The sequence below is a fragment of the Tupaia chinensis genome, unplaced genomic scaffold (assembly GCF_000334495.1).
Source record: "Tupaia chinensis unplaced genomic scaffold, TupChi_1.0 Scaffold000359_1, whole genome shotgun sequence".
Lineage (NCBI taxonomy): Eukaryota > Metazoa > Chordata > Mammalia > Scandentia > Tupaiidae > Tupaia > Tupaia belangeri.
In genome coordinates, this window is record NW_006159855.1 from 2,136,546 (window position 1) to 2,161,475 (window position 24,930).

The following is a 24,930-nucleotide window of genomic DNA, read 5'->3' on the forward strand; positions in this document are numbered from 1 at the left end:
GGCGTAATGGCTATTTCACTGGACTCCCATGAAGTCAACTGCAGTTCAAATCCTGGGCCCCGTGTTTTAAACTCACACCAGGCGCATGTGCGTGCATGCTGAAGATCCCAAGAGGAGAATAGAGGAGAAGGGATTGCAGTGTGGTCATCCCCCTTGAAGGGGTGATTTCTTGCTTTCTGTCTCTCTCTGTCTTTCTGGAGAGCGCACACGCCCTATAGCAAAACCTCTCCAAAACACACACACAGCACACAAAGCTTGAGGGCAAGAAAAGTCGGGTTTCCTATGTACCCTATAACCGCTCCCCCACATCTGTCTGCCCACAGTCCTTATCACCTCTAAGTACACACTGTGACAGTGAGGACAGGGACACAGGCTGGACCATCAGCTTGACCTAGGTTCCATCTGGGCTCCACCCAACTATGGCATAGGAACTTGGGAAAGTTACTTGAATACTTAGTTTACTCATGGGAAAGCAGGGGTTAAAAAAATAAACGACTCAGTGAGTTGGGAGGCTCAAACAACATATAAACTGCCCAGCACAGAGCCTGGCATGGGTAGGTGCTCAGTAAACATGAGTGCCCTCCCCCACTTCCTGGTTTCTGGGTGGCGAGGCCAGCTTCACCATCACTGCCAGGAACTCGGCTCTGCAGAGACTTACCCCGCCTTTCGGCTCCTTCCTCCACCCCTGCCCCTGAGCATACCCTGAGCATAAGAAGGGTGAAATGAGGGTGCAGGCCTCCTGAATTCCCCCATGAGATCCAGCTCAATCCTGGATCCCCAAAGTCCTCAGTACAAACAATGTTAGTCACGTGGCACCCCTCCACTCAGCTCTCCACCTCTCAATAAATACTAGTTAAATAAAATGGTAAAATGAAAATATCATTTTTTAAATTCCTACTTAGTAGCAGAGCTCAGTGTGAGTGTACATCACTATATAAGAATTCTCCTAAGGTGATGTAAGTATACATCACTATGTAAGAATTTTCCTAAGTACCAAGTTTATATTTAGTTGTCATTTACTGAGTTTGAAACTCCACAAACAGAAAATTGTATAAAATTTATTTTTTAAGTTCCAGAGGCAGATCAGCAGGTCAGTATAAATACAGAGAGCACATGTGTATCTGTACATCCATCTTTGCTAGATAAGACTACATCTCTCTAACCTGATTCTAAGTTAGGTTTAACACTGACTTGGCCAATTTCTAGAGAAAACACTGAGAACGCCCTGCACGGGGGCCGAATGACATGTTGACCATGCATAGCTATTCCATTAAAGTGAACATTACCAACACGTTCATGAAGTGCACCTACAATGATCTTCCTGAATCTGGCTGCAGAGATGCCTCTGGTTCCCAAATCATTTACTTTTATTGCCTCCCTACATCAGATAAAATGAATTTTGAGGCCAAAGAGGAACTGTGAGAAAAGCAAATCCTGAAAACCTTGCAAACATTTCAAAACTTACACTCCCCTCCGACAGTGAAAAAGGATATCTGTCGCCCAGGTTTGTCCCCAGACCTTCGGTGAAGGGGGTGGAAGCGGTTCCTGGATGGCCTCTCCACCAGCCCGTGATGGCGGGTTCCCCGAACGTTATCGGCTTGATGAAAGGATGGCTGCAGAGAGAAGGGACGGAGAGTTGGCCTCTGACCATGAAATTGCCACTTACCCTCAAAAACAACTGGTAACAACGACAGAGGAAAAGGCGGATTTTTTACCCTCTGACCATGAAATTGCCACTTACCCTCAAGAACAACTGGTAACAACAACAGAGGAAAAGGCGGATTTTTATATGACAGAGTGTGCACACATGCACATGAGAGTGAGAGGGAGGGAGAGAGAAAGAGAGAGAGAAAGAAGAGCATCCTCTGTAGGGTCTGATCACACCATACATAATCCCGTTCTTCCAGTCTTCCCGTCCGTCAGATCCTAAGCATTCATGTGTGTGCCAGGCATGTTTCAGGCAGACTGGGCTGGGGATTTAAATCATAGTCATCACGTGGGATCAAGCTTCTCTTGAGCAGCATGTTACCGCTGTACCATGGAGCTCACCCCAAAAGATGTACTTTATAACGTAGGAACAGAACTCAGTCATTAAGTGAGGAGTACCTATACAAGGCGAGGTTTTCTGTATTTGCAACACGTGAAAGAGTATAGATTAAGGTAGTAAACATGCCATTTAAAACAGATTTTCTTTTAGGTAAACCAAATCACATATAAAATATTTAGTTTACCATAAAAGTAATCTTGTTTGTTTTGTTTTGTTTTTGTTTTGTTTTAGTTTGTTACAGGGTGCATGAGTTTGCCAAACAGAAAGAGAGACAAAAGGGGAGAAAGTGAGAAATCACCCTCCTGGACAAGCCCTTCTCTTCCACTCTCCTCTCAGGATTTGGGGCATACATGCACACATGCCAGAGTGTCTTTCAAGCTGCTGGGTCTGGGACTTGAACCACACTCGATCCAGTCACCTTAACCTCCACATTACCTGCTGGCCCAAAAGGGAATCCTTTGATGCTATGCCCACTACACATATACATACATACACACACACACACACACACACACATATATTTTGCTATTAGGCATGTGCGCTCATCAGAGAGAAAGTAAGAAAGCTTTCCGTCTACATTTGTTCTAAGACTTGAACCACGTAGTCGGTCATGTGGGATTCCAGGCACCTTAACCACCACACCACCAGCTGGCCTGACACTATGCTCTTATAGGAGAGCGTCCTTTAGCTAATTATCATTTGTTAAACATACAGATGTTCCTATATTAGAATTGTGAATTACCTCTATTCCTCCTGAGTAGGCTGATAAAATGTCTGGACTAATTTAGTTTAACAGTCTCAATCAACTTTTATAATCCAAATCAATAAACTTGTCAAATAAAGAGATCTTAGTAGGGAGCACCTTCTGGGCTATAAGAAAAAGATCCCTTACGGTAGGGAAGCTAGAGTGATCTCAGGTAACACAGTATACTATTCTAGGTTATAATATATCGAAACACCTAAAAGATAATGGAACAAACTGACATCAGTGCTTCCTGGGACAAGGAAGTGAGAAGGATACAGTATGTCCTATATAGTAATAGTAGGAACTCTGTCAAAGATACACAACCAAAACAAAAACAGAAGCAGGCCAGCTGGTGGTGTGGTTAAGGTGGCTGGATCCTACATGCTGACCTTAACGTTTGAGTGCTGGATCCAGCGGCCTGAGAAAACATGCTGGGCGCTGGGACATGCATGCCCCAAATCCCAGAAGGAGCAAGAAATGGAGGAGAAGGTATTGCAACATGACTATCCCCCAGAAGAGGTGCTTTCTCACCCTCTCCCTACTCTGTATCTCTCAAACGTGCATGCATGCATACTGGCAAAAATACAAACAAACAAAACAAAACAAAAAAAACACAGAACTGTCTATCATACAAGCCTCAATTGAGGGGCATTCTATAAGAAAAAATTGCCAATTCACTCTTAAAATATCAGTCATAAGAGACAAAAACAAAAAACACTCAAGAAATATTCTAGATTAAAGGAGATAAAAGAGGTACAGCATGGGGGCTGGCAGGTGGTGTGGTGGTTAAGGGCGCTGGGACTTCTACATTGCTGACTGCGCTTCGAGTCCCGGATCTGGCAGCTTACTTTCTCACTTTCCCTCTCTCTTGCTCTGTCCCTCTCTGGTCAAATTAAAAATAAATAAATAAAGTTTAAAAAATTCTTTAAAAAAATAAAAAGAGATACAATATGCTATAGATGACAATATTGGGAGAGCTGGCAAATTCTGAATAAGAATGATATATATTAAATAATATTGCATCAATTTTAAATTTCCTTAAATCGACATTACATTGTGGTTATTGTTTTGTTTTTTTGCAGTGGTGGGGAGAGGTTTTTGCTATAGGGCACGTGTGCTCCCCAGGAAGACAGAGAGAGACAGAGAGACAGAAAGCAAGAAATCACCCCCAAGGGGGGATGGCCACGCTGCAATCCCTTCTCCTCCACTCTCCTCTCAGGATCTTGGGCACGCACGCACACGGACCCAGCGTGAGTTGACAGCATCCGGGACTTGAACCGTGGTCAGCTACATGGGGGTCCAGCGACATAGATATTATGCCAACTTCTAGTCCCAATTGTGGTTATTATTATAAAAGAATATTCCATGCTTTTAGTAGCCACAGAAAATAAACATAACATGTATAAGCAGTCATATCAAGAGAAGGAAAGAGAAAAAAAGTGGGCAAAACGTTAATAATTAGTGAATTTAGGTTAAAGGTAAAACACAAATTCATTGTTCCATCTTGCAAGGCTTACATTTTTTTTTTTTTTTCAGAATAAACACATATCAAGAGAAGGAAAGAGAAAAAAAGTGGGCAAAACGTTAATAATTAGTGAATTTAGGTTAAAGGTAAAACACAAATTCATTGTTCCATCTTGCAAGGCTTACATTTTTTTTTTTTTCAGAATAAACAGGTACAGAGGCCAGCAGGTGGTGTGGTGGTTAAGGGCTCTGGACTCCCACATGGCCAACCATGGATCAAGTCCTAGACCTGGCAGCTTGCTTTCTCACTTTCCTTCTCTCTCCCTCTCCCACTCTGTCCTTCTCTGGTCAAATTAAAATAAATAAAGTTAAATAAAAAAATTATTCTCTAAAAATAAATAGCTATAATCTTAAAATTGACTAAGAGGGGGAAGAAAAGAAAAAAATATATAGGCTTAGATCTTCACACCAGGCACAGTGACATAGGCCTGTACCACTAGTGACTCAGGAGGCTGAAGTGGGTGGATGGAGAGTTTGAGGATGGCCAAGGCAATACAAGATCCAATCTTAGTTTAAAAAAAAAAAAAAAAAAAGACACAGATCTTGATCTTAGACATTTATGCTTATTTCTTTTCTATTTTTTGAAGAATTATTTTATTCGGGACCAGCAGTTAGCATAATGGCTATGTCGTTGGACTCCCACGTAGTCAACCGTGGTTCACGCCCTGGACCCGGTGGCTCCAGGTGTGTGTGTGTGTGTGTGTGTGTGTGTGTGTGTGTGTGCCCAAGATCTTCAGAGGAGAATAGAGGAGAAGGGTTGCGGTGGCCATCCCCCCAGGGAGTGATTTCTCACTTTCTGTCTCTCTGTCTTTCTGGCAAGAGCATGCACCCTATAGCAAAAACCTCTTAAAAAAAAAAAAGAATTATTTTATTTATCATTACTATGATTTTTAAAATTTGAAGAGAGGGACCAGCAGTTAGCGTAATGGCTATGTTGCTGAACTCCCATGTGGTCGACCACAGTTTGAGTCCCGTACCTGGTGGCTTAAACTCACGCCGGGCGTGTGTGCGTGTGGGCCCAAGATCCTGAGAGGAGAATGGAGGAGAAGGTATTGAGGCATGGCCACCCCCCTGTGGTGGGGGGCAGATTTCTCGCTTTCTCTCTCTCTCTCTTTCTGGCGAGCGCACGTGCGCCCTATAACAAAATCCTTTCCTGGAAAAAACAAACAAACAAAAATTTGAACAGAGAAAGAAGGAAAGTGAGGGGCCAGCAGGTAGTGTGGTGGTAAAGGTGCTGGACACTCCCACATGGTAGACTGTGGTTCCAGTCCTGGACCTAGTGGCTTGTTTTCTGACTTTCTCTCTCTCTCTGTGTGTGTTTCTCTCTGGCCAAATTAAAATAAATGAATGAATAAATAAAATTAAATAAACAATTCTTTAAAAAAAAGAGAGACGGAGAGAGAGAGAGAGAGAGAAGGAAAGTGAGAAAGCAAGCTGCCAGGTCCAGGGTTCAAACTGTGGTCTGCCATGTGAGAGTCAGCATCTTTTTTTTTTCCTAGAGATTTTTGGTATTAGGTATGTGTGCTACCCAGACAGTCAGAGGGACAGAAAGCCAGATATCACTCCCCAGAGAACGTGGCCACGTCACAATCCCTTCTCCATTCTCCTCTCAAGATCTTGGGCACACACACATATGCGCTCCGCATGAATTTTAAGCCGCCAGGTACGTAACTTGAACTGTGGTCAACTACATGGGAGTCCAACTATGTAACCATTTTGCCATCTGCTGGTTGCAAGGGAGTCCAGCATCTTAACCACCCCATCACCTGCCATACCCAATTCTTATTATGTCTAAAATCCGAATGAGCAAAATCAAACATATCCTCATTTTTTTTTCTTTTTTGACGACAGAGTCTCAGTGTGTTGCAATCCTGTCTTAGTCTCCCAACAGCTGGGACCACACCCACACACCACCATGCCTAGCTCTTTTTTTAGACAAGGTCTTGCTAGGTTGCCCAGGCCATCCTTGAGTTCGCAATCTTCCTGCCTCAGCCTTTCACATCACTAGGATTACAGGTTCATGCCACTATACTCAGTCTTCAGGTTGGACTGGGTAAAGAACCCAAGTCTCTCATATGGTCCCATCTTTAGACTGACTTTTTCTTTCTTTTTTTTTTTTTTTTTGAGAGGTTTATGCTATTGGGCGTGTGCACTCGCCAGAAAGACAGAGAAAGACAGAGAAAGACAGAAAGAGAGAAATCACCCCCCCAGTGGGGATGGCCACACTGCAATCCATTCTCCTCCACTCTCCTCTCAGGATCTTGGGCCCGCACGCACATGTGCCTAGCGTGAGTTTAAGCCACCGGGTCCGGGACTCAAACTGCGGTCGACTACATGGGAGTCCAGCAACATAGTCGTTACGCTAACTGCTGGTCCGCATATAGCACATTCTTTATGTGTGCACAACCACGACACATTCCTTCTATTACAGCAAAACAGAAAAATTAATTCTAGGTTATGACTGTAGGAAGCAGGAAAAACGTGATTTACAAAAATATTCAAGTGAAAATATGGGTTTCTAAAGGCTAACAGGGTGGCCAAATGCCTTTTGAGTCTGATGTCTTATACCACTTGGCCATGCCGACATGTGCCCAAATGCATTCTTCTTTTTTGGAGAGGATTTTGCTATAGGGTGCATGCGCTCACCAGAAAGAAAGAGACAGAGAGATAGAAAGTGAGAAATCACCCCCAGGGGGAATGGCCATGCCGCAATCCCTTCTCCTCCATTCTTCTCTTGGAATCGGGCACGCACACACAAGTGCCCGGCACGAGTTTAAGCCACCGGGTCTGGGACTTGAACCCTGGTTGGCTACATGGGAGTTCAGCAACATAGCCATTATGCTAACTGCTGGTCCCTCCAAATGCATTCTTTCATGTAAAAAGTTCTACTGATTTGGGAACCAGCAGTTAGCGTAATGGTTATGTTGTTGGACTCCCACATAGTTGACCACGGTTTGCATCCCGGACCCAGTGGCTTAAAACTCATGCCAGGCGCATGTGCGTGCGTGCCCAAGATCCCGAGAGGAGAATGGAGGAGAAGGGATTGTGGTGTGCCATCCCCCCTGGGGGATGATTTCTTGCTTTCTGTCTCTCTGTCTCTCTCTGTCTGTCTGGCAAGTGCACGCGCCCTATAGCGAAAATCTCTCCCCCCCCCAAAAAAAAAAGTTGTACTGATTTTAGAAAAGGCATAGTGGTTATGGCGCTGAACTCCCACTGGAACTGCCAACTGCAGTTCTAGTCCTGGACCTGGGACCTGGTGGCCAGGCATGTGTGTATGCATGCCCAAAATTCCAGGAGAATGGAGGAAAATAGATTGCAGCATGGCCATCTCTCCAGGGGTTATTTCTCACTTTCTTTCTCACTGTCTCTCTCCAGTGAGCACATACACACACTCTATGGCAAGAACCTTAAAAAATAAAAGTTCTATTGATTTTAAAGTGTGTGTGTGTGTGTGTGTGTGTGTGTGTGTGTGTATTTAAAACATTCAGAAGATGTGGTGGATAAGGTGCTGGAGTCCCACATGGGAGACTGTAGTTCGAGTCCTGGATCTTGTGGCTTGCTTTCCCACTCCTCCCCCATCTCTCACTCTGTACCTCTCCAGTCAAATTAAAATAAATAATAAAATAAAATAATTATTAAAAAGTTATTTTTAAAAATTAAAAAAAATTCAGAAGATCAAGATTAAGCATATAGGGACCAGCAGTTAGCATAATGGCTATGTCGCTGGACTCCCATGTAGTCAATCATGGTTCGAGTCCTGGACCCGGTGGCTCAAACTCACGCCGGGCGCATGTGCGTGCGTGCCCAAGATCCCGAGAAAGGAGAAAGGATTGCGGTGTGGCCATGCCCTCTGGGGGGGTAATTTCTTCCTTTCTGTCTCTCTGTCTCTCTCTGTCTGTCTGGCAAGCGCACATGCCCTATAACAAAAACCTCTCAAAAAATTAAAAAAAAAAAAAAGATTAAGCATATAAATAGTTCCTCTGACAAGTCTTGATCCTGAATACCATCACCATGGCATCTTTACAAAGGGGTGCCCAATCAATACTCAAACCGAGGCAATTCTAACTAAGACAACTCTCAATACCTTCATTTAGAGACATTATGATAACTAAGGACCAAGGGCAACAAAACGATGAAACTCCTATGAGAGCAACAAGTATTTTTCTGGAACACCACCAGCAATACTGGTAGGAAGCTCTGGCATCAGAAGAACTTCTCTGGAGTGGAATGCCACCATTGTTTCATGCTATGAGGACAATGTGCTTGCCCAACCTGGGGAGCATTTATGTGGCAACATCAACCATCTGCTAATCAGGTAGCAAAGAAAGTCTCTAAATAGAGCAGATGGAGACCCTGGAGCGGAGCACGCAGAAGGGAGCACCTTGAGCTTGCCAACACTGCTCAAGTTTGCTTCATGAACTGGGCCGCCCCTCTTCCAGTCTATAGCAGATGTAACAGAGGAGGGGGCTGGCAAAGGAAGGGAACGGGGTGGGGAGTGGCAGCGTGAGGCTGGCTCTCTAGAGTGGGCTATGCAAGCAAGGGCAAGGACAACTGACCATGGTGGGATCCAGTTTCATTCTTTCCTTCTATAGATGAGAAGCCAAGATACGGAGTAATGAAGTGATTTGAAGGTCACATGGTTAGTTTGTAGCTACCTGGAAACCCAAATTCAGAATCCTTCAGCCTCATTCAGTACTCTCGTCACTCACCACTTTGCCTCCTTTGCTAGAAGCCTATATAAGATCAATTATTTTCAAGATATTTTAAGTGGATTTTGGCTGATGTGTATAGAAGTAAAAGGAGTTTTTATTAATATATTTTCCAGATAAACTTCATTATGTTCTTGTAAATCAGCTGAATTTTGAATTGATTCTAGGATTCAAAGAAAAGATACCTCTTCTAAGCTATCTGACTATGCTGTAGTATAAATGGCATACCTACAACATACTAGACCCAGCGACTCATTTGGAGCAGGTATCTAACTTCATATTTTATAGAAGTCCCAAAGCTACTCATTGGCCAAACCACGCTTCCTCATCAACCATTTTAAATTCTTCTACATACCTGGGTTGACATCGGTTTCCCATCTCCCCAGTAGAGCTCAGGTAGGCTCAGTTCCACTGGTAGAAAAGGTACTAGATAGGATGAGTTAATACGTGCTCCTGATGTGACACTTAAACTCATAGTTTAGCTGTACAAGACCTCCACCTGGCCCATCCTGGTGTTTAGTTCTTTAATTTGCTTCTTCAGTTCTGGTAAATGCATCAAAGAGACCCCTGGTACTGAATAGTTTCTGTTAGGAAGACTGGAAACTTAACAAGTTCAGAAATCAGGCTGGTTCCTCAACACTTGGCAGGGTTTTTAATCAATATTTATATGCAGGCTACAGTGGAAGATGTTCCAGGCTCTCTCTTAAAAAAGGGCAAGTGAACAAAGGAGCAACTGTGGCTCCCTTGGAAGCCCAGCTGGAGACCATTCCAGCCACAGCTGGACTTCCTCGGGTTCTCATGACAAGGGGAGGAAGTGTGAACATCTGCCCACAACAAAGAGGATGCTATTAATTTACTGCCTTGGGTCAAGACGGGTCCTTTTAATTCTACCTTTATAAACTGAGCAGAATTCAAAAGAACTTCATAGTTTGGGTAGAAACTCTATCATACTACCATCAAAAATAGAGAAAGAAAGAGAAGCCCAATACTTTACAAACCTGCAGGGTCAGACCTGCCGGCACCCCACCCACCTTCCTGACTTCAGTCCCACACCGCTTCCTCTGCTTTCTGCGGTGGTGTCAACACGGCAGTAGCTGGTGCTCACATATGCAAAGGCTGGGTCTCAGTTCACATAGCTCCCAGAAGGCTTCTCACTGTTCTGGGAACAAGGTCTTTTCCAAGCAGTCTGCTAGGATTACACTTCTTCAGGTATAGTCCATTCTTGTCTTGCCAGGGAATTACTTTCAGAGACCCAAACTATCTAGATGGGTAGGCTTCTTTGTTTTTGTTTCTGTCTTTGTTTTTCTGATGATAGAGAGTATATACTTGTATGCACACACATGAGAAAGAGAAGGAACCACCCCCGACAAGGTCATGTTATGCCATTCCTCTCTCCAGTCTTCCAGCTCCTCAGCATCCAGAGCACGCACATGCCAGGCATGTTTTCAGGCTGACCCACAGATCTGAACTTGCAGTCAGCCATGTAGGCTCCAGTCTCGCAGGGCACTTGTGTTACCGCTGCAACACAATGGCGGAGCCAGTAATATTTTTTTTTTAAAAAAAGAGGCTATGCCCTTGTTGACCAGCTGAATTTGGGATTCAACAAGACAAGTAAGCCCTGCCATGAGGAATGAAAAGAAGCTACAAGAGCAGAGCACATCAAAGAAGTCCCAAATCAGGACTCAATCTTCTGCCCTGTGTACTCGACTAGAGCATATTGGTGTCCTTCGCACTGTCCCAACCTAGCCCTTATTTTTATGTGAATGATGAAAAGGAAGTACAGTTAATAAGATAAACTAAGCGAAAAGATCATGGGGTGGGGGGCAGATGTGGTGTGGTGGTTGAGGCACTGGACTCCTACATGGTTGACCACAGTTCAAGTTCCAGACCAGTGGCTTGAGAATAACGCTGGGCACATGTACCTGCCCACAATCCCAAAAGGAGAATGAAGGAGAAGAGATTGTGGCATGGCCATCCTCCCAGGGAGCGAATTCTCACTTTCCCTCTCTCTGTCTCTCTCCGACTAGCACACACACTATATGGCAAAAACCTTAAAAAACAAAAACAAAAACAAAAAACACTCAAGGGGCTAGTTTGTGGCCTAGTGGTAAGGAACTAGATTCCAAACAGCAAAAAAAAAAGGGTATTTCTCACTTTCTCTCTCTCTACCTAGCGAACATGCCCTATGGCAAAAACCTTAAAAAAAAACAAACAAAAAAATCAAGGGCTCACCCCATGGCCTAGTGGTTAAGGAGCTGGATCCCACACAGCCAAATGCACAGTTTGAACCCCAGACCCAGCAGCTTAAAAAACACATTGGGCACGTGTGTGGGTGCCCAAAATCCTGAAAGGAGGAAGAAATGGAGGATACTGCAGTGTGACCATGCTCCACGGAGGGGTACTTTCTCACTTTCCCTTCTCTCTCTCTGTTTGTCTGGAAAGCGTGCACACCTTCTGGCAAACGGGGGAAAAATAAATCAAACTTGTCGAAATGATCATAGAGGACCAGAAAAAATAATCTGACAAAATAAAAAGTAACAAGGAAACATGAAACATACCCAGAATGTGAGTCCACCCAGAATGTGAGTCCAGACCTCATGCTAGGGGCTCCCAAAGACTTCTCTCCTGGAGAGGCTGATAATGTCCCCCTGACAGAGCAGGCTGTAAGTAGTGAGACCTCTGAGTCCACCCTCAGCACCCTCCCTCCAGCATCCACAGGCTCTGAGACGAACAGTGTCCCAGCACAGCACATGTTTGGTGACCTATGCAAAACACGTTTCTAAATGACAGGGCTCCACAATGGGATATGTGCTCTTGAGGTGTGTAGAACACATCTAGGGCAGGCAGAAAAAATGGAAGTTCTGCCTTCACTTGGTTGTCTATTTTTGTACACACAACAGTGGTACAATATACGTATATAATTTACAAACAAACAGTATCTGCAGGTTGGAGATATAAAACTCTTTAAGATGAACAATAAAAAGTTTACACGACAGGGCCAGCCCTGTAGCTCGTTGGTTAAGGGTTCTGGATCCCAACTGGCTGACAGTGGTTTGAATACTAGCATGGCAGCTTGAAAAACAGAGCAGGTGTGTGTGTGCGTGCACACCCAAAACGCTGATGGGATGAAGAAATGGAGGAAAAAGAAGCATGACCACACCCCATGGGGGAGTGGGGTTAAATTTCCCTTTCTTTTTCTCTCTCTGACAAGCATAAGTGCCCTCTGGCAACAACAACAACAAAGTTTAAATGGAAAAATGTTAACAATTAGGCTTCATTCTATTTTTTCCCACTTCTGTGTACAGCTAAAATTTTCCATAATAAAATTGAGAATTTCAGCTTCAAATTCTCAGGGTTTGGACTGTTCCTGAGCCTGCCTAGTAGTTAAGAGAGCCAGATTCCACATGGCTAACTGTGGTTCAAAATCTGGGCCATAACAGCTTGAAAAACATTCCCAGCACACCTGCATGTGTTCCCCAAATCCCAACAGGAATAGAGAAAAGGAGGAGATAGGACTGAGACATGACCGTGTCCCCCTCCTCCAGTCTATCTTTGGCAGGTGCACGTGCACTCATAATTGACTGATTTATCCAGCCATCCATCCTCAGGAGTGGGCATGGGCATGGGCACAGCAGGGGTCTACACAGACCCCCAAACTCTGAAGGCATTCTGCTGCCTTTCAAGGGCAGCCACTGAAGCTCCTGCAGAGGCAGATGATTAAACTGCCCACACCCCTCCCCGACTTCCTGCCTGCTGTGATGTGGTTGGCACTGAAGGAGGCTGCTTCAGATGAGTGTCCTTCCCTTTTCTCTTCGATGCTAATATGATGACTAGGAACTTCGCTCTGGGTAAACTGAGTCTGCCCATCTGATTTGCTGAGTATGGTGATAGAAACTGCTGAAGGGAAGAACTGGCTCTGACAAGCAAGACTTGAGCAGTGCACGGCAGAGTGGACAGAGCCAAGCCTTGAGGATGGTTAAGCAGGAAAACAGTGAGTGGACAGAGTAAGGCCAAAGGTGTCTTTGGAGGCCAGGAGGCTAGGCAGGTACTCTAGGTAAAGCAGGAAGGAGTCAAAGCACCTGACACTAGGGGGCCAGCAGGTGGCATGGTGGTTAAGGTGCTAGACTCCCAAATAGCAAATCACAGTTTGCATCCCAAACCCAACAACTTGAGGAAACACGCTAAGTGCATGTACGTGCATGCCCAAAATCCCAAAAATGGAGAAAAGATTGTGGTGTGGTCATCCACATGGGGGCTGATTTTCCACTTTCCTTCTCTCTCTCTCTCTCTCTTTCTCTCTCTCTCCAGCTAATGCATGTGCACTATGGCAAAAACCTAAAAACAACAAAAAAGTGCCTGACCCTCACTTCAGCCCACTGCGACTTCTTCCAGCCCTAAGAAATGGGGGTAAGAGACTAGTCACAGCTAGTGCTGCCCACCATAGTCCCTCCTCTAGGATTGCTATACTGTCAATCACACCAGATTCACTGCTACTGCGTTCTCAATCACACTCACTTTGCCCCTGGAGAAATCTGTAATTTGGAAATAAAATACAAAAACAACAACAACAATATAACGGGCTAGCCACAGTGGTGCAGCAGTAACACAACACTCCATAAAGTCACATGAGAAGGTCCTGGGTTTACAGTCGAGGTCTCCCTGTGTACACTACATGAACACATACAATGTTGGTAAGACTGGTGAGATTGGGGGTGTCTGCCTCTCTCTGCAGCATGGAAAAACTAAATAAATAAACTTTTAAAAATACGCCTGAGGGGGAACAGATGAAACAAGAGTGGCAAAATGTTGAAAATACTTAAACTGGTAAAGAGTATATGGGGGCTCTTTATTCTTACTTTTTAAAGAATTATTTTATCTGGGGCTGGCGGGTGGCATGGTGGTTAAGGGCGCTAGACTCCCACATGGCTAACCACTGTTCGAGTCCCGAACCTGGCAGCTTTCTTTCTTTCTTTCTTTCTTTTTTTTTTTTGGTGAGATGTTTTTCCTATTGGGTACGTGCGCTCCCCAGAAAGACAGAGAGGGACAGAGAGACCGAAAACAAGAAATCACCCCTCATGGGGGATGGCCACACTGCAATCCCTTCCCCCTCCATTCTCCTCTCGGGATCTTGGTCATGCACGCCCAGTGAGTTTAAGTCACCGGGTCCGGGACTCGAACCGTGGTCGATTACGTGGAAGTCCAGCGACATAGTCATTATAGTGACTGCTGGTCCCCACAGCTTACTTTCTTACTTTCCCTCCCTCTCACTCTGATCCTCTTTGGTCAAATTAAAATAAATAAATAAAGTTAAATAAAATAATTCTTAAAAAAATTTATTTTATTTAACTTTATTTATTTATTTTTAAAAATTTGACCAGTGGGGATAGAGAGAGAGAGGGAAAATGAGAAAGCAAGCTGCCAGGTCTGGGACTAAAACCGCAGTCAGCCATGTGAGAGTCCAGTGCCCTTAATCACCACACCACCTGTCAGCCCCTCTCTATTCTAATACCTATTTTTGGGTAAATTTTAACTTTCCAAATAAAAAAGTATAACTTTAAAAATTATGCAACTGTAATAAGTTAAGGGTTTAATCCAGTAAGTTCTATACACATGCCAAAAAAGAAAAAAAAAGAGAAAAAAAGCCAAATTTTCTATCACATAGGCAACAAAACAACTTTTATTCAACTATTGAAAAACTACTGCATAATTTCACAAAAGAACTAGAAAACCATGAGAGAAAATAAGTTTGGAAAGAATAAAATAATCTGGAATAGTTATTGAGGTATCACTGCACATGGTAATTCTAAATAAAGCATACTGATTTTTTTTTTAACTTGCATCCTGTTTCTTATTTAAAAGAGCATGGGGTGTTTTTCCTCCTCTGGCCATTTGCTCATGAAGAGATGTAGTGTTTTATTCTGTCTGGATTCACACAGTCACAGGAGTCAGGGCAACCTTGTAGGTCAGCCAACCCAACCACGCAGCATCTCCACCGGGGGCCACCTGCTGTGACCACACTTACTGAGGATGAGAACAGAGCACTTTACCAAGCAGGCTGCTCCTCATTCATACAGCCACTCCTCTGGTATGCTCGCCCTCAGATGAGATGTAAAGTGTCTTTTAAAGCATCTACTATTACTTGGAGGGGTCTGCCAAGATGAGAGTTTGCTAAAACTCCGTTACCGTTAAGATTGTTGGTCTACAGGACCAGCAGCTGGCGTAATGGCTATGTCGCTGGATTCTCACATAGTCAACCACGGTTTGAGTTCGGACCCGGTGGCTTCAACTCAAGCCAGGCGGCACGTGTGCGTGCGTGCCCAAGATCCCGAGAGGAGAAGGCACTGCAGCATGGCCATCCCCCCGGGGGGTGATTTCTTGCTTTCTTTCTCTCTGTCTTTCTGGTGAGTGCACGCACCCTATAGCAAAAACCTCTCCCCCTCAAAAAAAGATAGTTGGTCTACAAAAAGAATCAGTCTACGAAAAAGAACCAGATTCCCCTTTCACTTGAGTTAAAGCTGCACCTGCATCTGGCTGCTTGCTCTGAGTTTAGCTGGTTTGACATTCCTTTGATCACATAGCAGAACCCAGCAGGACTGATATGAAGGAAGTCTTTTCTTCTACTTCTGCCTATAGGCAGGAAAGGAAACTAACCACTCTGACTGGTAAGCTGGTGAGGGCCACTATTCTGAGCTCTGCCTTGCTTTTGGATGGGTATACATGTCACATGCTGGGAAACACTGACAGCTCTTTGGTTCCCAATCTTTGTGGCAGGCTCTCTCCCTTGCAAGGAATGTGGGCCTTCCCTAGCTTCTCAGCCTGTGACTGCAGGGTAAGCCCTCCTGGCTTTGTACCCCCACTGAACCTGCACAGGAAGAGTGAGGAGGATGGCTCATTTTGGTCCCACAGCCCAGCCAAATGGGCTTTAGAAGTAACTGAAGAATAAAGCTAACGATTCAGTCTTCCACTGGATTCTGGCCTCTGCACCCTACCAGTGAGAACTCGGACAAGAGGATGGTGATTAACAGCTTCCTCAGATGGAAAATCTCATTTTGTATACTGTATTGATGTACAGTTGATGAATGTAAATAAATAAATTAAAATAAATAATATAAAAGTAATAACAAAGTTAAGCAAATTAATTTTAAAAAAAAGAATGATATAGTTCAACTGACGATTTTAACCAGTGAAATCTGAACTCAGAGCAGGTACCATTAGCACAATCCCAACTGTTGGGTCGTTGGAAAAGTCATGATGCATTTTTGCATAGAAAAACAGAAAAGTATGTCACGACTTTTCCAAAGACGCAATATATAACATCTGTCTACCACGTCTCTTGACTCCATCATCTTCTCCTGTGCTTGATTTAATCTCACGCTTTTTTTTTTTTTTAAAGATGGGGAGATGGAGGGACCAGCAGTTAGTGTAATGGCTATGTCACTGGACTCCCATGTAGTCAACCGTGGTTCGAATCCTGGACCCAGTGGCTTAAACTCACGCTGGGTGTGTGTGTGTGTGTCCAAGATCCAGAGAAGAGAATGAAGGAGAAGGAATTGCAGCGTGGCCATTCCCCCTGGGGGATGATTTCTCGCTTTCTATCTCTTTGTCTCTCTGTGTCTTTCTGGTGAGCGCACGTGCCCTATAGCAAAAACCTCTCCAAAAAATAAAAAAAAAAGGGGGGGGAGATGGAAAGGTCCAGCAGTTAGCGTAATGGCTATGTTGCTAAACTCCTACGTAACCGACTGTGGTTTGAGTGCCAGACCCAGTGGCTTAAACTCACACTGGGCGCATGTGCGTGCATGCCCAAGATCCCAAGAATAGAATGGAGAAGGGATTGCGGCGTGGCCATCCCCCCGGGGGGTGATTTCTTGCTTTTTATCTCTCTGTCTCTTTCTGTCTTTCTGGGGAGTGCACACGCCCTATAGCAAAAACTTCTCCAAAAAAAAAAAAAGATATGGAGATGGAAGACACCCCCCACCCTGTGTAAACCTAGGCTAATGTGTTAATGTGTGTGTTTATATCTTAGCTTTTAACAAAATACTGAGTTGTCAGGAAAGTCATGACACGTTTTTGCACAGAAGACCAGAAAAATATGTCATGACTTTCCTGACAATCTAATAGTTTAAAAAGAAGAAAACAAACCAGAAAAATGCTTACAGAGTAAGGATATAGGAATATATTTTTGCACAAATATATATTTGTGTTTTAAGCAAAGCATTATTATAAAAGAGTCAAAAGTTTAAAATAGTTAGAAGTTTATAAAGTAAAAAAGCTACAGTAAAGGGACCAGCAGGTGACGTGGTGGTCAAGGTGCTGGACACTTCCACATGGCTGACCACGGTTCAAGTCCTGGACCTGGTAGCTTGCTTTCTCATTTTCCCTCTCTCTCTCTCTCTGTCTCTGGTCAAATTAAAATAAATGAACAAATAAATAAAATAAAATTAAATAAATCTTTAAAAAAAAAAACTACAGTAAGCTAAGGTTAATTTATTATCAAATAAAGATTTTAAAATATAAACTGAGTGAAGCCTAAGTGACAGTTTATGAAGCCTACAGTAATGCACAGTCATGTACTAGGCCTTTAGACACTCAACACTTACGCGCTGACTCTCCCAGAGTGACTTCTGGTCCTCCAACTCCATTCTTCTACACAGCTGCGCATTTTTTATTTTGTATACTTATATCCACTCTACCTTTTCTGTGTTCAGATACATACTTATTACTATGCTACAAGTGCCTACAGTATTCAGCATAGTAACATGCTGTACATGTGTGTAGCCTCGGAGCAATGGGCTACACCACATAGCTTCGGTGTGCAGTATGGGAGGCTACAGCTTCAAGGTTTGTGAAGGGCACTTTATGATGTCTGCACAATGACAAGTGGCCTAGCAGCACACTTTCACAGAATGTATCCAAAACATTAAACAACATGCGACTGTAATCGGATTTTTTGTCTCTAATCTTGTTTCCCCCAACCTAGTTCTGTACTGCAGAGTAATCTGCCTAAAACACCAATCTGATCAACATCACTCAGCTGCATAAAACCCATTAATGACAGGATTTGTTTAAGAAAAGACCCTAGCGGGCCAATTTTCAAGTTCATCTGGAAAATAAGCATGAAAGAATAGCTGGAAAATCACTGAAAAGCAGTATGAAAATAATTTAATCCTACCAAGTTTGTTACTGTAATAAAGCTATAATAACTAAACAAAATATGAAACTGGTACATAGATATCTATAAATAAATAAAAGAGAATAAGAAATCTCAAGTATAATTAAACATATGTGAGAATTTAGTATTTGAAAGAGGTGGCATTTTATTTTATTTTTGCTAGAGAGAGACGGAGAAAGCGAGTGAAAGGAGAAAGCATCTCCTCTGGGGATCAGCCACACCAGTCTCTTCTCCATTTCTCCCTCCTTTCAGCACTTGTACAGGCATGCACACACCCACCCAGAGTGTTTCTCAGGTTGCCAACTCTGAAACTTGAACCACGTGGTTGGCCATGTGGGATCTGGGTGCCTTAAGCATCAGGCCATGGAGTCAGCCAAAAGACATTTTTGGAGAAAAGATGAGTATTCAATAAGCAGTGCAGGAACAACTGGTTAACACACTAAAAAAAAAAAAAAAAAATTAGGGGCCACTGACTGGTGTGGTGGTTAAAGTGCTGGACTTCTACATGGATGACTGCAACTCGAGTCGTGGACCTGGAGGCTTGCTTTTTCTCTCTCTCTGGTCAAATTGAAGAAGAAGAAGAGAGAAAATGAAATGAATAATTCTTAAAAAAAAAAAAAGTTAAAAAAATAAGCTGTATCTACACTGCACGTCTTTCACTGGTGTAAATTCCTGATGGATCAAAGATTTCAAATTTAAAAATAAGGACCAGGGGCCATCAGGTGGTGTGGTGGTTAAGGGGCTGCACTCCCACATGGCTGACTATGGTTCGAGTCCTGGACCTGGCGGCTTGCTTTCTCAATTTCTCTCTCTGTCTTTCTCTGGTGAAATTGGTAATAACAATAATGAATAAAATTAAATAATTCTTTAAAATTTTTTTTTAAAACTTAAAATAATAAAAAAAATTAGGACCAGGCAGTGGTGCACTGGTAACATAACTGGACCTACATGGGAAAGGTCCTGAGTTCACAAGCCAGGACCTCCTTGAGCATGCCGAAGCATGCATGTGTGCTGGTGGCCAAGGCCAGCTGAGTTGGGGGAGAATCATGAAGTAAAATATCTGTTGGGAGTGCCTGTCTCTCTCATGTGGAAGGAAGAAATTAATTAATTAATTAATTAATTAATTAAAAATTGATAAATTACTTTCAAAATAAAGGCATAAAGTTTCATAAGAAACAAGAGAAGACAACTTTCTAAGTAAGACAAAAAACCCTGGAATTAATAAACAGACATTAATTTTTTTAAAAAAAGAAATATTTAATTTTATTTATTCATTTATTTATTATAATTTGACCAGAGAGACAGAGAGAGAGAGAAAGTGAGAAAGCAAGCCACCAGGTCTGAGACTTGAACCGTGGCCAGCCATGTGGGAGTGTCCAGCACCTTAACCACTATACCACCTGCTGGTCCCCAGGGATTACATTTTGATACATAAAAAAATTTAAAATCTGTATGGAAAAAGAAGTCTCATCATCAAAAATGTCAAATGATAAATGGCAAACTGGGAAAAGGGTAACAATGCCCATCGCAAATAAAATGGCTACCCTTTTTTTTTTAATAATTATTTTATTTACTTATTTATTTTAATTTGACCAGAGAGGGACAGAGTAAGTGAACAAGAGAGAGGGAAAGTGAGAAGGCAAGCTGCCAGGTCCAGGACTCGAACCATGGTCAGCTATGTGGGAGTCCAGCGTCCTTAACCACCATGCCACCTGCTGGCCCCGGCTACTTTTTTTTTTAATTTGTGTTCATAGGACAGAGACAGAGAAGGGCAGAGGCAGTCATGGAAAATGGCCACGCCATAATTACTTTTTCCCTACTTCTTCCTTTCTAGATTTTGGGCATGCACCCTGAGTGTTTTTCAAGCTGCCAGGTCCAGGATTGAATCGCACAGCCAGCCATGTGGGATCCAGCTGCCTTAACCACCACACCATGGGCTGACCCAGTTACTCCTTCTAATATGTAAAAAGTTCCTAAAGAGGGGCCAGGAGGTGGTGCAGTGGTTAAGGTGCTGGAGTCCTACATGGCAGACCACAGTTCTAGTCCCAGACCCAGCAGCTTGAAAATCACACCTGGCACGTGTGTGTGTGCCCAAAATCCCAAAAGGAGAATAGAGGACAGACTGCAGCATGGCCATCCCTTTTGGGGGTGATTTCTCACCTTCCCTTTATCTGTCTCTTTCCAGCAAGTGCACATGCCCTGTGGCATAAACCTAAAAAAAGTTCCTAAAGATCTAGTAAGGGGCTGATGTTGTGGCGAACTGCTTAAGGGAATCAGATCCCACATGACCAATCTCAAGCTGGACCTGACAACTTGAAAAACATTCAGTGCATGTGCACGCAAGCCCTGAATCCTGATGGTGGAGAAATGGACAAGAAAGAACTACGGCGTGGCCATGTCCAGTTACAGGATGCTTTCTCCCGCTTCCTGTCTGTCTCTCATTGCTTCTGGAGTGACGAAGGCCCTCTGGCAAAAAAAATAAAAAGCAATAAGAAAAAGTTCACTTACCCAAAATAATGAAAGGCAAAAGATATAAACAGACTGTTCACAGTAAAAATTATACAAATGGCTCACAGACATAGGAAAAAACACACCTACTCATAAGAGAAATGCAAATTAAAACTACAAAGGGACATAACTTTTATCTATAAGAGTAATGAAGATATAAAAAGTTTGACAAAACACCGAATTGAGAGCATGTGGGCAAACAGGCACTCTCACACATGGCAGGTAGAGACGTTACCTGGTATAACTTCTAGAGAGCAAACCAACAATACCTGTCAAAACTATACAGGCATACCTTCATTGCTCTGGCAGTTCTACTTCTAGAAATTCTTCTTGCAGCTATACTGCATGTATATGAAACTGTACGTGTGTAACATTATTCACTACAGCACTGTTGGTATGTTTTTAATCTGCAAATCACTTACATATTCATCAGCAGGGAACTAACTGAATAAATGATGGCAAGTTCATACACTGTGTTCAGTACTGTGCAATCATCTAGGAAAACGGTAAGAGGGCTTTCTGTGATCTAATATGAAAAGATCTCTAAGATGCAGTAAGTGGAAAAAAGCAAGATAAAGAAATGCACATTGTTAGCTATCTCTGGGGTTAAAGTATGGGCTATATATTGCTATTTGCTGATACGTACATAAACTATCCATGAAGGAAGAAACAAACAAGACAACACTGAGTGTGGAGAGTGAACTAAGCTTGTGGTAATCTGTAACAAAGCAAGAGAAAACCAGCACACAAAATGCCAATTTACTTTAAATATAATAAAGAGTTTTTATAAACCAACACAAAGATAAACCCCTCAATAGAAAAATGAGCAAAACGCAAAGTCTACAGAATAGAAAACACAGAGCCTGCTCTGTGGCACAGCAATAACGCACCCACTGCTCAAAAGAAGCCTGACCCCACATGGCAACCACAGTTCAAATCCCTGTGAGCTTTAAACATGCTGCATAAATGCACGAGTCCCCAAGACCCAGCAGGCGGCAGCACTGGAGGAAGGAGACTGTGGGGTGATCACACCATGTGGAGGGTGCTCCTCCCTCTCTCTCTCTTCCCCCAGTGTATGTATAAGCACACTATCATGAATAAATAAAACAATTTTAAATGACATGTGTTGCTTAAAATAAAGTATTTTATGGGGCCAGTAGGTGGTGTAGAGGTTAAGGTGCTGGACTCCCACATGGTTGACCACAGCTGAGTCCTGGACCTGGCAGTATCTTTTCTGACTTTCCCTCACTCTCTTAATCTGTGTCTCTCAAGAAAACACATGTTAAGTAAAGCAAATTAAATAATAATAATAATAATAATAATAATAAATAATTCTTTAAAAAATTCTTAAAAAAAGATAGGAAATGCGAATGACCTAAGAAAGGGAGGCTCAACATAACTTCTACACTATCTCTCTAGTAATTTAGAACAGTACCAGATATACAGATGGCATTCAACACTTACTTACTGAACAAATAAATGAATTTCACTCATAATTACAGAAATGCCAATTTAAATGATGAGATGGCACTGTTTTACTCATTAGATTGGCAAAGTTAAAGACAGACAGACATAACTTAAGTAGACATTTCTCTAAAGAAGACATATGAATGGTTAATAAGCATATGAAAAGATGCTCAATATCATTAAGGATTTCAGAATTGCAAATCAAAACCTTAATAAAGTATCCTTTCATACCTATTAAAATAGCTACAATCAAAAAGTAAAATACAAAAAATACTGACAAGGAAATGGAGACATCAGAATCTCTTGTACACTCTTTTTTTTTAAAATAACTATTTTATTTAACTTTTTAAATTTCATTTTAATTTGATCAGAGAGGGATAGTATGAGAGAGAGAGGGGGAAGGGGTGAGGAAATGAAAAAGCAAGCCACCAGGTCCAGGACTTGAACCATGGTCAGCCATGTGGGAGTCTAGCACCCTTAACCACCATGCCACCTACTGTCCCTTGAATCTCTTGTACACTCTTGATGGGGATGAAAAACAGTGCAGCTGCTAAAGAAAAACAGTATGGCAGCTCCTCAAAAAACTGAAAATAGAATTATCAAATGATTCAGCAATCCCACTTCTGGGTACATAACCAAAAGAATTCAAAGCAGAGTCTCAAAAGATATGCACATATCCATGTTCACAACAGCATTATTCACAATAGCCAAGAGGTGGATGCAACCCAAATGTTCATCAATGATGAATGGGTAAAGTAAATGTGGTACATACATACAATGAAATATTACTAAGCCTTAGAAAGGAAGGAAATCCTGGCCCAGTTGCAGCTGTACAGGCAGCAGGGTACATGGCGTGATCCTGGAGCCATACTGGAAGCCAGGTTTGGATCCTGGGCTGACACACACGCTTCAGGCATGTGTGTGCACACCTGTGATCCTGGCTGGCTGGCACGTTAGGAGAAGGATCACAGCATGGTGAGTCCCTGACAAGTATACCTAGCTGTACTGCTGTTTCTGGCTCTCAACTAAATCACACCCAGGAGGGATGGCACACTGCAATCCCATCTCTTCCAGTCTCCTCTCAGGAATTTTGCAAACATGAGAGTCCAGCATGATTTTCAAGCTGCCTGTCTAGGACTCAAACCTTGCAGACAGCCACATAGGATCCAGCTGCCTTAACTTCCATGTCACCTGCTGGTCCTAAAATAAACTTTTTTTTTTTTTTAAAGGTAGCTGGCCCCATAGCACTGTGGTTGAACACTATACAGAGCAAGCATATGGCTAGCTGGGATTCAAATATCAGCCCTAGCACCTTGAAAAACATGCCAGGCACATGTACGCAAGCCTAGAACCCTGACAGGATAGGGAATTTAAGAAAAAAAATGGTGGCATGACCAGTGTTCGTTCTCTCTCTCTCTTTCTCTCTCTCTCTCTCTCTCTCTCATACACACACACCCTCTGGCATTAACAAAAAAAAAAAGAAAAGGAAGGAAATCCTGTTATCCAGTCATATGCCACAAAATGTGGATGAACCTTGGGGACATTACATTAAGTGAAACAAACAGGACACCAAACGACACATAGTGCTTTCACTCAACTGAGGCACCTAGACTAGTCTAACTCATAGAAACAGGAAGTAAAATGGTAGATGGTTAACAGGAGCTATGGAAAACAGGAAAAAGAAAACTGTTATTGGGACCAGCAGTTAGCGTAATGGCTATGTTGCTGGACTCCCACATAGTCAACTGTGGTTCAAGTCCCGGACCCAGTAGCTTAAACTCACACTGGGCACATGTGCGTGCATGCTCAAAATCCTGAGAGGAGAATGGAGGGGAAGGGACTGTGGCAAGGCCATCTCCCCTGGGGAGTGATTTCTCACTTTCTGTCTCTCTGTCTCTCTCTTTCTGGCGAGCGCATGCGCCCTATAGCAAAAAAACCTCTCCAAAGGTTTTTTTGCTGTTATTGAATGGATACAGAGTGTCTATTTTACAGGATGAAAAAGTTATAGGGGCTTGCAGGAGCGCCCTATAGCAAAAAAACCTCTCCAAAGGTTTTTTTGCTGTTATTGAATGGATACAGAGTGTCTATTTTACAGGATGAAAAAGTTATAGGGGCTTGCAGGAGGCATGGTGGTTGGGGGCACTGGACTCCCACATGGCTGACCGCAGTTCTAGTCCTGGACCTGGTGACTTGCTTTCTCGCTTTCTCTCTCTTCACTCTGTCCCGCTCTGGTCAAATTAAAAAAAAAAAAAAAACAAATAAAGTTAAATTAAAAATAAAAAGAAAGTTGTGGGAGGCCTGTTTGGCACAACAATGCAAGTATGCTTAACACTGCTGACTGCTCATTTAAAAATAAACACGGCCGGGACCAGAAGTTAACGTAATGGGTATGTTGCTGGACTCCCACGTAGTCTACCACGGTTCGAGTCCTGGACCTGGTGGCTTAAATTCACACCGGGCACGTGTGCGTGCCCAAGATCCCGAGAGGAGAATGGAGGAGAAGGGATTGCGGCGTGGCCATCCTCCCTGGGGGGTGATTTCTCGCTTTCTGTCTCTCTGTCTCTCTGTCTGTCTGACGAGCACACGAGCCCTATAGCAAATTAAAAAAACCTCTCCAAAAAAATAAAAATAAACAAGGTCAATCCAGCAGGTGACTCAGGCCAGCAGGTAACACAGTGGGTAAGATGCTGGGCTCCCACTTGAAAATCATGCCGAGTGTGTGTGCACGTGTACCCAAACTCCCTGGGGTGATTTCTCACTT

The 24,930-nt window shown here is 43.1% G+C and overlaps 1 protein-coding gene across 2 annotated transcripts in view; it reads right to left on the reverse strand.

Moving 5' to 3' along the window:
* The window catches only part of CRTC3 (CREB regulated transcription coactivator 3), a gene marked incomplete at its 5' end in the record, with an annotated part of 105,991 nt that overhangs the window by 50,300 nt on the left and 30,761 nt on the right, over nt 1-24,930 (reverse strand). For both annotated transcript variants that reach the window (XM_014589474.2, XM_014589473.2), the window contains 1 exon segment: nt 1,494-1,613. In XM_014589474.2, coding sequence (XP_014444960.1) covers nt 1,494-1,613 — 120 coding nt within the window.